The sequence below is a fragment of the Lentinus tigrinus genome, assembly GCF_003813185.1.
Source record: "Lentinus tigrinus ALCF2SS1-7 unplaced genomic scaffold L226scaffold_58, whole genome shotgun sequence".
NCBI classification, from domain to species: domain Eukaryota; kingdom Fungi; phylum Basidiomycota; class Agaricomycetes; order Polyporales; family Polyporaceae; genus Lentinus; species Lentinus tigrinus.
The window spans coordinates 65,853-79,761 of NW_027137967.1; the positions used below are offsets into that span (position 1 = coordinate 65,853).

The following is a 13,909-nucleotide window of genomic DNA, read 5'->3' on the forward strand; positions in this document are numbered from 1 at the left end:
AGATTGGTATTGACTGATAGACTTTCGGAGCAAGGGCGATATTGGAGGTAAGGGAGTAGCGAATAGGAGTAGAAGGAGAGACTTGGAGCAGAGAGTGAGGGGTAGACAAGAGACAAGACGGCGGAGGTTAGACACTTGAGATGAACGAGAACCGAAGACCGAGACCGAGAGGACGCGTGCAGGACGTGTGTGGCGGGCGGGACGCGACGCGAGACGCTCATTCGCTCTCTTGGATGAGCGCGAGGATCATCCTGTGGGTGCGAATCGTTAGCAAGAGCAAAGATGCGGATTCCGCGGTGCGCGCGTAAGATATGTGATAGGTGGCGAGAACAGGCGTGTGGACACGCGTCGCGTGCCGGGGTGACGTAAGTATCAAGGCGCAGGAGAAGGTGTGTGCCAGCGGATATGCAGGCGTGATACAGGACAGTTGGGTGGGAAAGGGTATGGGGAGAGACGGAAGATGGGATATGGAAGAGAAAAGGAGGGAAGAGCGGAAGAGAAGAGGAGACGGACCTGTAGAGGTAGTAGAAGAAGCTGAGGAGGTAGAAGCCGAGCTTGATAAAGGACTCTTTCTTGTGGTTTGGGAGCGTGCGGAATATTTCTGTGGCATCGTACATGTGGTTTCCGCCGCGTATCCTGTGGGCGGGAGTCAGCATCAGCGGGATAGGGAGGAAAGTACTTTGGGGTGTGAAGATTGCGGAGATGGACAGATGCATGGGCGGCAGAGATGGAGAGGACTGGGGACGTACTTGTTAATGTTGAAGGCTAGTAGTGGTGCATTGAGGAGGAAGGCGATCCATTGACCGGATATGAGGAAGAGGATGGCGAGGAAGGCGTGGGCGATGTTTTCGGGAAGCACGAACTGAAGAAAGATTGAGGGGTGGAGCGGGAGGAGGGAAGGTGTGCGCACATACCTGGTTCAGCTTATTGCAGAGGTCTATGGGGTTGATATAGTCACACTCGAGGTCGGAGAACATGATGATCTGGGTACGGGGAGTGAGTGGGGATGCGAGGCGGAAGATAGAGAGGACGTACGAAGAAGACCATAGTGAATAGAAGCCCTGCGGCCATAAGGACCGAGAAGAGGAAGAGCCATCCTGTATTGCGAGCAGGAGAGGGCGCGTGCGGGGGCAGGAGGAGCACAGAGGATAGGGAGTGGACACATCGTCAGCAGGGTCGGCGGGAGGGACGGAGGGCGGGTACGGACCTGTGCCACCCATTGTGAGATCGCGTGTGGAGATGAAAGCGGAGGAGTCGTGGACGTCGTCGAGGTCGTCGAGGTCGTTGAGAAAGCAGCGCTGGCCGTCGTGGTCGATGGCGGCGAGCGACTCTCTCCAGTTGGCGTGGCCCGCGCCTCCACACAGACGCCCAAAGACAGCGCGGCCCCAAACAGCCCCAAACAACCCCAGGTACAGTGCGATGAAATGACATATTCATTGCGATGGTACATCAAAATACAGAATACATGGAAGGGCGAAGCAAGGTCAAGAGGGCCCCGCTTCAATTGCTGAACTGGCCTTAGTCGCGTTCTCATTCGTCTCAGTGGCCTGCTTCTCCTTGGCCCGCTTCTGTAACTTGTACAGGAGCAGGTCCGGCACCCAAACTGGATCTGAGGCGCAAGAATCGTATCAGAGAGAGAATAATGGGGGGTACAAGATGAGATACGCACACGCAGCGCCCTCGGGCCAGGGAGTAATGCACCTCCTGAAGCTCTTGATGACATCGATGCTCACGCCGCGTCGATAGAGGTATTGGTGGAAGACCTTCTATCTCTCGGCTTCGATACGCTCTGTGGGAACCTCGCCGCGGCGACCGGGGATGACACGCAGAACCCACATGATGAGTGGTTTCTTCGTGTCGGGGTCGGGGATGTGGAGGAGGGTCTGATTGATGTCCATTTCGATCAACTGGAAGAGGAGAGAGGCGAGGTAGTTGTCGCCATTCTTCTTGAACCGCTCCGGGGTGCATAATGCTTCTGCGATGGGACGAAGATTTTCTGGCGGGAATGCGCAACCGATGGCGTAGGCGACGGTGCCCCGTGGAAGGGGAGTGCCCTTGCGAGTGATGAGACACGATGTCCAATGGTCCAAGCTCTATGCTGGGAGCTTCTTCGGGGCAGCGGCGGATTGGCTTCGACGTTCATACTTTGTGGTTCAAGTGGTTGTGGCAGTGGGCGTTGAAGAACTCCATTCACGTAAGCGCTGGCCAAACGAGGCCAACTTACCCTCTCTCCAACCCACCTCTCGTCCTCGACCAGTTTCTCCGCGTCCGAGTCGTCCACCCCAGTCAGCCACAGCGCGCGAATATCGTGCATATTGATCAATGAATATTACTCGTACAAGACGATCGCGCTTCCGCTGCCGGAGAACACACCATGGCGTCTTCAAGTTGCGTCTGCGCCTGTTGATGGATGAGTGGACCGTCGACGGCGAGAGCCAGGTCGAAGAGTTCTTTTGCACGAACGTCACCATCAAGCATCAGCGGCAAGGGCTGCCGCAAGCAATCAAAAGCAGGGAAGTTGAACGGCGATGTCTTCTTGTGAGTCTAACAAGTCGTCGCGTTCAGGTAACGCCACTGAGCGAACTCGCGTGTCACCTAGCGTTTGTCCGTGACCCGGGCTCTGATTCTGTTGGAAAAGAAAATCTGCTGACTTTTCGCCTACGGCCAATTCTTCGGCGGAGAGGTGACTTCGTCACAGCCGCGCTCGGCCTCACGATCTTTCCTTGGGAGTTACTACTCACGGGCAGGAGCGTATTCCTGACCGTCCTGAGCTCTTTCGCAGTCTTCCTCGGTCCTCTGACGATTTGTTTGCGCCTCATTATCGTTATTGCATCTGACACTGACGGTCAACCTCAGGCTTCAGGGCCTCATGGTCTCCCACTACTTGGTAGTCCGCCGAAGCAGACTTCGCCTTACATCCTCGACTAGTGCACGGCAGACAGTGTCGTCAGTTTGTTCGGAGGCACCACCATTCGGGCGTCGAGGTGGTTTCCACTGGCAGGCACCAGGTACTGCTTGGGTCGGTGAGTGGCTCAGTATACGTGAGTTCGTCCAAAACACAATGATTGACGGAACGAGATGCTCTTATGATACAATGCAAATGGACAGTGCCGGAGAGGTCGTGAAGCGAGTGACGGTGAACGCAAGGTATAACGTTGAAACGCAGAAGTACAGGATACAGTAAGGCGAGCGACGCGATGCTAAGAGGAAGATGAAGAACCGTGTTAAGGGAACGGACACGCCTTCCCATGAGCACCTGATTGCTCTGGTACTATTGGAATGGCCTTGGACGCGTTCTGATCCGGCTCAGCAGCGTGCTTCTCCCTGGCCTGCTTCTGTATCTTGTGTAGGAGCATGTCGGGAACCCATACTGGGTCTGAGGCGCAATAATTGCATCAGAGAGGTTAGTGGGAAAACAAGAAGAGACACGCACATGCAGCGCCCTGAGGCCAGGGCGTAACACACTTCCGGAAGCTCTTGATGATGTCCTTGCTGAGACCACGTCGAAAGAGGAATTGACGGAAGAGCGTCCATTTCTCGGGTTCGATGCGCTCCGCGGGCAACTTGCCGCGGCGACCAGGGGTGACACGGAGAACCCACAAGAGGTATGGTTGGTCAGTGGCGCGGTCGGTGATGTGGAGGAAGGTCTGCATGGAGTCTGTTTCGATCAAGTGGAAGATGAGAGCGGCGAGGTGCTTGCCGCGCTCTGCCTCGATCTGTTCGGGTGTGCACACAGCTTCTGCAAGGGAACGGAGGTGTTCTGGGGGAAAGGCGGCACCGATGGCGTAGGCGACGGTGCCCCGTGGAAGGGGAGTGTCGTTGCGAGTGATGAGACACGACGTCCAGTGGTCCATGCTCCACGGCGCTGGCTTCTTGGGTGCAGCGGGCATGAGCGCAGATGGCACAGGCTTCTCAGACGCAGCGTAAGAGGGCTCGGGCGGGGAATTGGCTTCGACGTTCATGCTTTCTGGTTCTGCGGAAGTTGAAGTGGTTGTAGTCAGCGTTCAAGGAACCCCATTCACATGAGCGCTTGTCATGGCCCGGAAACGAGGCGCCCGGGCTCGGAACCAGGAGAACAAAAAGGATCTCTTGTAGCACGTATCTCGTCATTGACAGAATTCGTGCTTTATTGTGGGGGGTTAGTGACGATTAACATTGACAATGCATATGCAATACAATATGAAGCCTGCGACACAAGTACATGATACAGATAGACAACGCGATGCTAAGATGAGGAAGAATTGTGTGTAAAAGGTGGATATGCCTACATAACGGCTCCGGGCTAGTCTGAGACGACTGAACTGGCCTTGGACGCGTTGTCGATTGCTGAACTGTTCTTGGACGCGTTGTCATTGGTTTCGGCGGCCTGCTTCTCCTTGGCCTGCAACTGCAGCTTGTAGAGGAGCATGTCGGGCACCCAGACTGGATCTGAGGAGCGAAGATTGAATCAGCATCAGGTAGGAGGACGGAGACAAGAGGAGGTACGTACATGCAGCAGCCCGAGGCCAGCGAGTAATACACTTCCTGAAGCTCTTGAGGACGTCGATGCTGAGACCACGTCGATAGAGATATTGGTAGAAGAGTATCCACCGCTCGGGTTCGATGCGCTCTGGGGGTACCTTGCCGGCGCGACCGGGGGTGACACGGAGAACCCATAGCATGAGTGGTTTCTTGGTGGCATGATCGGCAATGTGGAGGATGGTCTGCATGTTGTCCATTTCGATCAATTTGAAGAGGAGAGCGGCGAGGTAATCGTCGCGCTCCTCTTTGATCTCTTCGGGGGTGCACATTATTTCTGCAATGGGACGAACATGTTCTGGGGGGAAGGCTAAGCCAATGGCGTAGGCGACGGTGCCCCGTGGAAGGGGAATGCCCTTGCGAGTGACGAGACCCGATGTCCAGTGCTCCATGCTCCATGGCTCAGGCTTCTCGGGCGCAGCGGACGTGAGCGCAGATGGCGCAGAGTTCCCGGACACGGTGAGGGCGGGTTCAAGCGGGGGATTGGCCTCGACGTTCATACTTACTGTGTCACGGTGGTTCAGTGGGTGCTAAGTAAATGCAAGGCACAATAAACTGTGACCTAAGACGCTCGTGAGCAATCTGAGTTTCAATACGTAGCCAAGAAGAGTCCTCGGACCGCAAATTAAAACGGCGGAGATTGAAATAAACGAGCGCCAAGATTGCCTTATTTCCGCTACGCAAACCTTCCCACGGCACTGCCAGTCGAACCAAACCCCAGGGCCCAACCACCTGCAACCACTTGCGAGCCTCAACCCGTACTTACGAGTATACCGTATTCGGCGTGATCCATCAACCACACAGGATCTAGACGATGGCAAATGAGGTCCAGACGCTTGTGCAAGCAATCCACGACCAGTTGAAGGACTTGATGGAAACCCCCTCGGCGGTTCGTACTAGGTACTCAATATGTCTGACTGCTCGGAGCTCACGCAGCGATCTAGCACTCAAATCGCTATTGGAAATCCCTCAAGAGAAAAGAAGTTAACGACGTGATCAAGCAACTCGAGAATCTGCAACAGCTGGTGGCAGCGCAGGAGCAGGAGGTATGTTGACTTCGCCCGGCCGTCTGTATTCAGACATTAAGATAGCTATCACTACCTCTTCAGCGCAGGCTTCCTTCGCTCGAGATACCGAATTTCGTCGCTGGCTTGCTCGCCAATCCCAGGCAGACTACCGTTTACTCGCAGGCGCGCCCATACGAGTCACAAGTGGACTGTGCCGTGCTCGCCCTCCTTCGTCATTTCTGTCGTATCGAAGACAAGATTCTGATACACCAGCAGTGGACGTACGATCCGGAGGTGGAAGAGTCAATCCTGAAGAAAGTTGCGGACTGGTCCGTGCAGGCAGTGGAAGGAGATACGACTCAACATTTCCTCAATAGTACCTCCGAGGAAGACGATATGGAGGAGATGGGTGAGGAAGAAGAGGGCATGCAGAACGAGTACGACGAGCACAATGAGCAGGATGAGCACGACGTGCATGACGAGCACGACAAGCAGGATGAGCACGACGAGCGAATGCAGTCGCAGGGGCCACACGACTCGGGGTTTGAACAGCAGGACTCCGAGGACGAGATCGAGCAGAATCTCAACCTGGATCTGGATTCTTCCTTCGAGATCGTGGCGATGATGAAGACTCCAGGTGAGCAATGTGCAATCTGTGTATACTTTCTTGCAACGGACTGATTGGTGTGGACAGTCCGAACGCCCGAGCCCGACACGCAACCACCCATGGAGGTATCAATGTCTGGCTTCGATGCCAACACCGCCATCACGAGCACACCCGTCAAGGCGGCAACCGTATCCGGCCCAAGTATCGACGACAATCCGGGTACAGCCTTCGCTGCCGACAACAACCGTCCGAGTACTGTGGCCTTTGCCCGGGCTGACAACGACTATGATCTGAGTACAACCTCTGCCATCGACAACGACCATCCAACCACATCCTCCGCCGTCGACAACGACCATCCAACCACAGCCTCCGCCGTCGACATTGGGACATTCGAATATCCGACGGACAAGTCGATCGTCTCTGAGTTCAAACATCTCACCGTGGATGCCCTTGGCCGACTCGTCGACAAGCGACCCGGACGGGTGGCCTTCAAGAGACCAGACTTTGTGGTCAGTCACAACAAGAAGCCGCTCCTCATCATTGAGGATAAGTTGCGTGGTAAGACCCCAGGAGTCCGACAGCTTCACACGTACTTGCGGGACCTTGGACAGGATGGAACGGTTGGTATGTGTTTCTCAACACATCCTCGGACGGGTTGTCTCGTCGTGGCGATGCTACGGCTTGAACTGCGAGGCCCGACGAACGGGTTGGCTCTGAGGTGGATAGGTGCAAAGCTGGACCCCGAGCCGCAGTGCACCTGGTACAGGGCGTCGGACAAGTTGGTTCGCCAAACATTGCTGGACATCGCAAAGAGGGCGATTGACAGTGTATGAGACTTTTGCCGTGTAAGTTGGATGTAGTACAAGTCAAGCTTCGTCATGTATATTCTATGCAACTCGCAATAACAGGGTCCCCGCGGGCATGGGCATTGAACCTGGTCATGGAATCGCCGACAAAGTTGGACGACGCCTGCGATTCGCGTTGGATTGATTCCAACCACCCACTGGTCCTGCCGAACCAGCAGAACACCCTCATCATGTGACGTACCCCCCGGCGAATCTCCCCGAACCCACTCCATAACGTCTTGTAATGTGTATCGCCAGTACCGAGGTTGCTCGCTACGCAGGATGCACACGCTACTCCATGCCAGAACCTTGAATATACTCAGTACGCTGTTTGCGCGAGAGCGGACCTACACACTGAATCATAATACTGGATGCTCGCTTCGCTCGCAACTGACCTTGACGCCTATCTGAGTCTCGAATCGGATGCGAGCGACTGCATGCCGGGGTGCGGTGGGAGCAGGCCTGGAATGTCGGTTGAACTGGTCTCCTTGCAGACAATGACAGACATCAGAACTGTGGACGGCGAACAACCAGTTCAAGCTTCAAAACCGCAACGACTCAGAGACAAGACAATGATGATTGATGAGGCGAGATGCGTATACAATACAATGCAAATGAATCTGGAGGAGGTCGTGAAAGAAGCAAACGCACAAGTACATGGCAAAGTAAGACCGGGGGGGGGGGGGTGCTAAGAGGAAGAACGGTGTTCAGGGAGCGCACGCGCCTCCCCAGCCTTGGACGCGTTCTTATCCGTCTCGGCGGCCTGCTTCTCCTTGGCCTGCAACTGCAGCTTGTAGAGGAGCATGTCGGGCACCCAGACTGGATCTGAGGAGCGAAGATTAGATCAGCATCAGGTTTAGGAGGACGGAGACAAGAGGAGATACGCACATGCAGCGGCCCGGGGCCAGCGAGTAATACACTTCCTGAAGCTCTTGAGGACGTCGATGCTGAGACCGCGTCGATAGAGATATTGGTAGAAGAGTGTCCACCGCTCGGGTTCGATGCGTTCTGTAGGCAGCTTTCCGGCGCGACCGGGGGTGACACGGAGCACCCATAGCATGAGTGGTTTCTTGGTGGCGTGGTCGGCGATGTGGAGGATGGTCTGCATGTTGTCCATTGCGATCAATTTGAAGAGGAGAGCGGCGAGGTAATCGTCGCGCTCCTCTTTGATCTCTTCGGGGGTGCACATTACTTCTGCAATGGGACGAACATGTTCTGGGGGGAAGGCTAAGCCGATGGCGTAGGCGACGGTGCCCCGTGGAAGGGGAATGCCCTTGCGAGTGACGAGACCCGATGTCCAGTGCTCCATGCTCCATGGCTCAGGCTTCTCGGGCGCAGCGGGTGCTTGAGACGAAGAGGGAGTAGGATCCGAGCTGTTCATGACGGTCGCGGTGGTCGTGGTCGTGTTTGGTGCAGTTCAACCGTTCCGCGATCAACAACCTGCAGGTAAGCGCCTGCCAAACGAGGCCAAATAAAACATGGCCGGGCCGGGGCACGCTACCAGAGCCTGGACAGTCCGAACAACAGCTCGATGCAGGACATTCACGTAGAAGGACAATAGTTCAAATTGACGGAACGAGATGCTCATAAAATACAATGCAAACGAATGCAAAAAACGGTCGTGAAACGGTATGGTATACAGTAAGACGAGGCGATGCTAAGAGGAAGAGGAACTTGAAGGACCGTAATCAGGGAGCGGACGACTCCCCACGAGCTGCGGGCTCACGCTCTCGGACTGCCGACTTGGTCTTGGACGTGTTCTGATCTGTATCGGCCACGTGTTTCTCCTTCTCTTGGAGCTGCAACTTGAGCAAGAGCATGTGCGGAACCCATACTGGACCTAAGGAGCGGAGATTGTATCGGATGGAAGGATGAAGGGACGAAAAGAGATACGCACATGCGGAGCCCTGAGGCCAGGGCACAACACACCTCCTGAAGGTCCTCATAATGTCGAGACTGACGCCACGTCGATGGAGGAATCGGTGCCAGAATTTCCACCATTCGGAATCGATACGCTCGGTGGGCATCTTGCCACAGGACCCACAGGATGAGCGGTTCCTTGGTGTAGAGGTCGGAGATGTGGAGGAAGGTCTGGATCTTTCCCTGCTCAATCAACAGAAAAAGAAGAGCGGCAAGGTGATTGCCCTGCTCTTGCTTGTTCTGCTCGGGGGTGCACAGTGCTTCTGCTATGGGACGAATCTATAAAGAATGGGAGAAGGGGGCGTCTGAGGCCCGTGGCACGCACATGGATGCCATGTGGTGCCGCGTGGCTGCCATGTGCGCGCCCGAGCTTGCGAGGCGCCCTGGGTTCCCGCCGAGCCTGCGAGGCCCCAGTCCCGACTGTCTTGCGCCGAGTTTACGAGGCGCTCCCTGCAGTATGAGAATGACATGTGCATGGGCTAACATAACGGGCTGACATGAACGGCTCGAGCTTGCGAGGTCTGGCCGAGCCTGTGAGACCCCACTATGTTGCGCCGAGTTTTGCGAGGCGCTCCCTGCAGGTTTTCTAGCATGGGAATGACCGTATGCATTGGACAACACGACGGGCCAACGGGCCAACATGACGGGCTAACGGGCTAACATGAGTGACGGGTGCACTTCTAAGTTCTGCCTGTTTCTGAACCGAGGTTTGCTTGAAGCATTGGCTGACATGACGGGCTGATCCATTAACAGGATGGACATGCATCGGGGTAGGGCTAACAGGTACGGGCTGACGCAATGGGCTGATGGCCAACGGGATGAGCTGATGAGGTTTAACGGGTTACTGGGGCGGGGTTCACGTTCAATGACTTATACATTCATCATTTTATCGAACATGAAGCCGAAAGCAAAGTCCATATATGCCAGGCTAGCACTGAGCCACAGGCAAAGCCCACGATACGCATATGTAGCGTTGAGCCGAAGGCGAAACATCCTCCGGGAGTGGCAAAGCCACGGGTGCGAAACTAGTATCTTTTGGGGGAAGGCGGCACCTCGGATGGCGTAGGCGACGGTGCCACGTGGAAGGAGAGTGCCGTTGCGAGTGACGAGGTCCGACGTCCAGTGCTCCATGCTCCATGGCTCGAGCTTCTCGGGCGCAGGAGGGGCTTGAGAAGGAGGCGGATTGGCCTCGACGTTCATACTGGTACTAACTTGGAGTTCAGGTGGTTGTGGTCGCGTTCAATAGCACTGTTCACGTAAGCGCCTACCAAACGCGACCAAACAACGCGCATGGCGGACGGTGGCACTGACGCTACTGCTGACCGTCAACCACGACGCCGACGACGACCACCGCGACGACGACGACCTGCTCCCTTTCTTCTACATGGCATCCCTGCTCGAACGCATCTCCCTCCCGCCCGGCGCTGCTCCTGCCGTCGGCCCTGTTCGCTCGAAGTCCAAGCGTGGCCAGGCCTCTGAGCCCTATGTACGCCCCCTTCTACCCTTACCCGTCTTTCGCTCCTCACACACCCTCGGCCTCCACACAGAACAAGAACCAGCGTCCGCCAAAGGGCGACGTAAACGGCACATGGAAGCATGACATGTACAACGCAGACCGCTCCCTCTCTGCTCGTCTCACAAACGCCCCCGCCGGCGCACCCAAGATGAACTTTGGCATCGCCGACAAGGCCCTCCGCGACGCCGTCGGCGACAAGGGCGGTCTCTCAATAAAGGGTGCCAGCTCCAGGGGCAACGTCCTCCAGGTCGCTGGCCTTGCAAAGGGCACTACCGCAGCTGATGTCGAGGTCGGTCCGCCTTTTCCTCTCCTTCCCACCAATTTTGCTTCCTTTTGCGATCCCATCCGCCTCTCGTCTTCGTGTCCACTACAATCCGCCTCGTCCTATGTCGTCACTTTGCCCAACACACACCTCCTATCTGCTTTCCGCCCATGCCACCCTGTCTCCCGCCCACGTTGCCGAGGATTAGCTTTCTGTATACCGTGACATCCGGCAGCGATGCGTATGGGTCACGACGTTAGCGTCCAGATGACCCACAGCACCTCGCCCCGCCTCGCCCTGTCGGCCATGCTCGCCTTGCTTCATCTCTTCCTCTCGCAAGCTCGTTCACTGCCTGCGTTCGCGTTCATCGACCATCCTCCTGCACCACCTTCACCTACTCCTGCAAACTCGATCCCAGACACCTGTGCTGTGTCTCCCCGCGTTGCCCACTCTGCGAGCCAAGACGCCCCTCACGTCCGCGTCCGCAAGTGGTCGATGCGGGGGACAGTTGATTGCTGTGGATCGCCCGTCCCGCACGAACATACAAGCTATTGCATACACCCCCGACGACTCGAAGACTGCTCCTTTGCCCCTTCCCGCCCGACCATTGTCTGACTGTCTGGCACTGACACGCACCTTCACCCACAGGCCATCTTCAAACGTTGCGGGCCCATCACCTCCGCCGTCCTCCACTCCGCGTCTCCTGAGCCCGTCGTGCGACTCACCTACAAGCACGAGAAGGACGCGCAGGCAGCCGTCGCCAAGTTCCACGGCCAGCCCGCCGACGGGCGCACGCTCGAGGTCAAGGTCGTCGGCGGCGTGAACGCGACGCTGTCGGGGCGCATCGGCGCTGCGCTCGTGGAAGGGAGCGTGGACGTGCTCATGAGCGATGAGAGCGCGAGCGGGTCGTGAGTTGTTCTCTTCTTTAGCTCTAGAGGCGGCCGCTGACGTGATGGTGCTGTTATTCGTTGCTCGTAGGAAACTGCGCTCAGACGAGCTGCTTGCGAAGGACTCGCGCGCGCATGTGCTTGTTGCGCCCCCTGGGGCCGATCCCAAGGAGTATACGCAGACGCCCGCTTATGGGAGGGGCGCAGGCCGCGGACGGGGGCGCGGGAGGGGGCGCAGGCGCGGTGCAGGTGCGCGCGGCGACGGCCCGAAGATGGACGTCGACCGGTGAGGGAGTGCGCGCAAGTTTCGACTCCCTTTCGCCCTCGTCGGCCTTTTGATCCTGCGTTTGGATCGCTGCTGCTTTCCTGTTTGCTCTACACGTGTCTCGCTGTGCGCGTTCCCCTCACCTCTCCCCAGTGTATGGTATGCCCCTGAGTTACATAGTGCACTACACTTCCCGCTCCCCGCTGCTTGATCCCCGCGACTCGCGCCTCGAGACGGGACTCGTTCCCGTCGCTATATCCTACCACCACTCAACCACCACTCGGCTCGCGTTTTGTCTCGTCGCCCGCTCATCGATCGTCCGCTACTCCGTCCTCTGACCACTGTAACTGGTTCCATGCATGACCGACGAACACCATCACGGCGGTTTCGGCTGTGTACTCGTACGTACGGTACATGAATCGCATCGCATGTGTACACTCTGCATGTGTGTACATTATTTCTACTATACCTATACACTGAGTACTTTACTGTAAACTGTGCTCGCCACTGGCCCATCGGCCGGTGCGTCCAGTGCGTCCAGTGCGTGACGTCGTTCTGCCACTTGTCGATGTTCAGTGCAGTGGAACTTGCAAGTATGTAAGATGTAGATGCTGATGCATGATGTTGTATTCGTGTCACTGCGTGTGGGATGCGATTCGGAGGTGCCCATACTCAGAAGACCCTCGATCTTCTGCCTAGCCTGGTTCGAAGGAGGCTTGCTCATAACGTTTCCAGCTTGCCTGCCGTTTCCGGGGTCGAAATGGAATCTTGACATGCTTGTTATCTCGCACATTGGTTGCTCACGGGGGGAGTGTGCGTCGTGTTGGTGGTACGTATGACAAGGGCGTTTTCGGTCGGACCAGTGAGTGGTCGGGGATAACCCATGCGAATCATGACCGTCGTGCTTGCCCGGAGGACCCTGCCAGTCTTATTGCTAGTGACGTAGAGCAGTGTACATGATGAATGCATTCCATATCCGAATTACGGCAGGCGCTTACCTGCAGGTTGTTGAACTTGTTGATCGCGGAACGGTTGAACTGCACCAACATAACCACCACGACCACGATCACGACCACGACGAGTGTCACGATCGTCATGAACAGCGCAAATCCTACTTCCTCTTCGTCCAAAGCACCCGCATCCAAGCCCAAGAAGCCAGCACCATGGAGCATGGACCATTGGACGTCGTGTCTGATCACTCGCAACGGCACTCCCCTTCCACGGGGCACCGTCGCATACGCCATCGGTGCGGCCTTTCCCCCAGAGCACCTCCGTTCCATCGCAGAAGCGATGTGCACCCCCGAACAGATTGAGGCAGAGCGCGGCAACCATCTCGCCGCTCTCCTCTTCCACTTGATCGAAACAGACTCCATGCAGACCCTCCTCCACATCACCGACTTCGCCACAGGCCAACCGTACCTCTTGTGGGTTCTCCGTGTCACCCCTGGTCGCCACGGCAAGTCGCCCGTAGAGCGCATCGAACCCGAGAAGTGGACGCTCTTCCGTCAATTCCTCTTTCGACGTGGTCTCAGCAAGGACATCATCAAGAGCATCAGGAAGTGTGTTACGCCCTGGCCTCAGGGCGCTGCATGTGCGTATCTCTTCTTGTTTCCCCACTAACCTCTCTGATGCAATGGTTGCGCCTCAGACCCAGTATGGGTTCCTGACATGCTCCTACACAAGATGCAGAAGCAGGCCAAGGAGAAGCACGCTGCTGAGCCGGACCAGAACGCCTCCAGGGCCATTCCAACAGTACCAGAGCAATCAGGTGCTCATGGGAAGGCGTGTCCGCTCCCTGAACACGGTTCTTCATCCTCCTCTTAACATCGCGTCGCCTTACTGTATCCTGCACTTCTGCGTTTCAACGTTATACCTATATTAACCGTCACCTGCTTCACGACTCTCCCGCATTGGCCGTTTGCATTGTATTATACGAGCATCTCCTTCCGTCAATCATTGTCTTTTGGACCAACTCACGTATAAGTACTGAGCCACTCACCGACCCAAGCAGTGCCTGGTGCCTGGAAACCACCCCGCCTTTTGACTCAAACAAACTTGGTAAACCCACGTGAACCAGGAAAG

At 56.4% G+C, this 13,909-nt stretch overlaps 9 protein-coding genes across 9 annotated transcripts; 4 read left to right on the top strand and 5 right to left on the bottom strand.

The window, feature by feature from the left end:
* Positions 1–158: 158 nt before the first annotated feature.
* On the bottom strand, positions 159–1,220 carry L226DRAFT_555450 (cornichon; the record flags this gene model as incomplete). The annotated part of the gene is made up of 6 exons (XM_067683058.1): positions 159–251; positions 514–636; positions 750–862; positions 915–983; positions 1,036–1,097; positions 1,208–1,220. The coding sequence occupies 6 exons, from the start codon at positions 1,218–1,220 to the stop codon at positions 218–220; spliced, it is 414 nt and encodes a 137-aa protein (XP_067529238.1). The 3' UTR covers positions 159–217.
* Positions 1,221–2,427: 1,207 nt separating this feature from the next.
* Positions 2,428–3,112, top strand: L226DRAFT_317563 (uncharacterized protein). Its single transcript, XM_067673856.1, has 3 exons — positions 2,428–2,538; positions 2,600–3,023; positions 3,109–3,112. The coding sequence occupies exons 1-2, from the start codon at positions 2,529–2,531 to the stop codon at positions 2,926–2,928; spliced, it is 339 nt and encodes a 112-aa protein (XP_067529239.1). The 5' UTR covers positions 2,428–2,528; the 3' UTR covers positions 2,929–3,023; positions 3,109–3,112.
* Positions 3,113–3,245: 133 nt separating this feature from the next.
* Positions 3,246–4,006, bottom strand: L226DRAFT_317566 (uncharacterized protein). The gene is made up of 2 exons (XM_067673857.1): positions 3,434–4,006; positions 3,246–3,341 (listed from the first exon to the last, which is right to left on the bottom strand). The coding sequence occupies exons 1-2, from the start codon at positions 3,960–3,962 to the stop codon at positions 3,307–3,309; spliced, it is 564 nt and encodes a 187-aa protein (XP_067529240.1). The 5' UTR covers positions 3,963–4,006; the 3' UTR covers positions 3,246–3,306.
* A 343-nt stretch (positions 4,007–4,349) lies between these two features.
* Positions 4,350–5,021, bottom strand: L226DRAFT_540483 (uncharacterized protein; the record flags this gene model as incomplete). Its single annotated transcript, XM_067681881.1, has 1 exon — positions 4,350–5,021. A coding segment is annotated over one exon (672 nt), but the record flags the coding sequence as incomplete, so codon positions are not given.
* A 207-nt stretch (positions 5,022–5,228) lies between these two features.
* L226DRAFT_617385 (uncharacterized protein) lies at positions 5,229–7,053 on the top strand. The gene is made up of 4 exons (XM_067687027.1): positions 5,229–5,407; positions 5,463–5,564; positions 5,628–6,162; positions 6,220–7,053. Exons 1-4 carry the CDS (start codon positions 5,333–5,335, stop codon positions 6,963–6,965), a joined length of 1,458 nt encoding a protein of 485 aa, XP_067529242.1. The 5' UTR covers positions 5,229–5,332; the 3' UTR covers positions 6,966–7,053.
* A 597-nt stretch (positions 7,054–7,650) lies between these two features.
* Positions 7,651–8,377, bottom strand: L226DRAFT_617386 (uncharacterized protein). The gene is made up of 2 exons (XM_067687028.1): positions 7,866–8,377; positions 7,651–7,802 (listed from the first exon to the last, which is right to left on the bottom strand). The coding sequence occupies exons 1-2, from the start codon at positions 8,356–8,358 to the stop codon at positions 7,666–7,668; spliced, it is 630 nt and encodes a 209-aa protein (XP_067529243.1). The 5' UTR covers positions 8,359–8,377; the 3' UTR covers positions 7,651–7,665.
* Positions 8,378–8,545: 168 nt separating this feature from the next.
* L226DRAFT_540486 (uncharacterized protein) lies at positions 8,546–9,203 on the bottom strand. The gene is made up of 2 exons (XM_067681882.1): positions 8,875–9,203; positions 8,546–8,817 (listed from the first exon to the last, which is right to left on the bottom strand). The coding sequence occupies exons 1-2, from the start codon at positions 9,002–9,004 to the stop codon at positions 8,666–8,668; spliced, it is 282 nt and encodes a 93-aa protein (XP_067529244.1). The 5' UTR covers positions 9,005–9,203; the 3' UTR covers positions 8,546–8,665.
* Positions 9,204–10,189: 986 nt separating this feature from the next.
* On the top strand, positions 10,190–11,966 carry L226DRAFT_317583 (uncharacterized protein). Its single transcript, XM_067673858.1, has 4 exons — positions 10,190–10,383; positions 10,445–10,702; positions 11,324–11,583; positions 11,654–11,966. The coding sequence occupies exons 1-4, from the start codon at positions 10,282–10,284 to the stop codon at positions 11,850–11,852; spliced, it is 819 nt and encodes a 272-aa protein (XP_067529245.1). The 5' UTR covers positions 10,190–10,281; the 3' UTR covers positions 11,853–11,966.
* A 912-nt stretch (positions 11,967–12,878) lies between these two features.
* Positions 12,879–13,802, top strand: L226DRAFT_540488 (uncharacterized protein). The gene is made up of 2 exons (XM_067681883.1): positions 12,879–13,418; positions 13,476–13,802. Exons 1-2 carry the CDS (start codon positions 12,923–12,925, stop codon positions 13,649–13,651), a joined length of 672 nt encoding a protein of 223 aa, XP_067529246.1. The 5' UTR covers positions 12,879–12,922; the 3' UTR covers positions 13,652–13,802.
* Positions 13,803–13,909: the final 107 nt, after the last annotated feature.

Excerpts from the sequence above, each read along its gene's own strand:
- L226DRAFT_317566 (XM_067673857.1), bottom strand. The coding sequence starts at position 3,962 with ATGAACGTCGAAGCCAATTCCCCGCCCGAGCCCTCTTACGCTGCGTCT. Across the intron at positions 3,342-3,433 it reads CTGGCCTCAGGGCGCTGCAT|ATACAGAAGCAGGCCAGGGA; the intron begins GTGCGTGTCTCT and ends CTCCTACACAAG.
- L226DRAFT_617385 (XM_067687027.1), top strand. The coding sequence starts at position 5,333 with ATGGCAAATGAGGTCCAGACGCTTGTGCAAGCAATCCACGACCAGTTG. Across the intron at positions 5,408-5,462 it reads TGATGGAAACCCCCTCGGCG|CACTCAAATCGCTATTGGAA; the intron begins GTTCGTACTAGG and ends GCAGCGATCTAG. Across the intron at positions 5,565-5,627 it reads TGGCAGCGCAGGAGCAGGAG|CGCAGGCTTCCTTCGCTCGA; the intron begins GTATGTTGACTT and ends CTACCTCTTCAG.
- L226DRAFT_617386 (XM_067687028.1), bottom strand. The coding sequence starts at position 8,358 with ATGAACAGCTCGGATCCTACTCCCTCTTCGTCTCAAGCACCCGCTGCG. Across the intron at positions 7,803-7,865 it reads CTGGCCCCGGGCCGCTGCAT|ATCCAGTCTGGGTGCCCGAC; the intron begins GTGCGTATCTCC and ends TTCGCTCCTCAG.
- L226DRAFT_540486 (XM_067681882.1), bottom strand. The coding sequence starts at position 9,004 with ATGCCCACCGAGCGTATCGATTCCGAATGGTGGAAATTCTGGCACCGA. Across the intron at positions 8,818-8,874 it reads CTGGCCTCAGGGCTCCGCAT|GTCCAGTATGGGTTCCGCAC; the intron begins GTGCGTATCTCT and ends TCCGCTCCTTAG.
- L226DRAFT_317583 (XM_067673858.1), top strand. The coding sequence starts at position 10,282 with ATGGCATCCCTGCTCGAACGCATCTCCCTCCCGCCCGGCGCTGCTCCT. Across the intron at positions 10,703-11,323 it reads CTACCGCAGCTGATGTCGAG|GCCATCTTCAAACGTTGCGG; the intron begins GTCGGTCCGCCT and ends CTTCACCCACAG. Across the intron at positions 11,584-11,653 it reads GATGAGAGCGCGAGCGGGTC|GAAACTGCGCTCAGACGAGC; the intron begins GTGAGTTGTTCT and ends CGTTGCTCGTAG.
- L226DRAFT_540488 (XM_067681883.1), top strand. The coding sequence starts at position 12,923 with ATGAACAGCGCAAATCCTACTTCCTCTTCGTCCAAAGCACCCGCATCC. Across the intron at positions 13,419-13,475 it reads CTGGCCTCAGGGCGCTGCAT|ACCCAGTATGGGTTCCTGAC; the intron begins GTGCGTATCTCT and ends GTTGCGCCTCAG.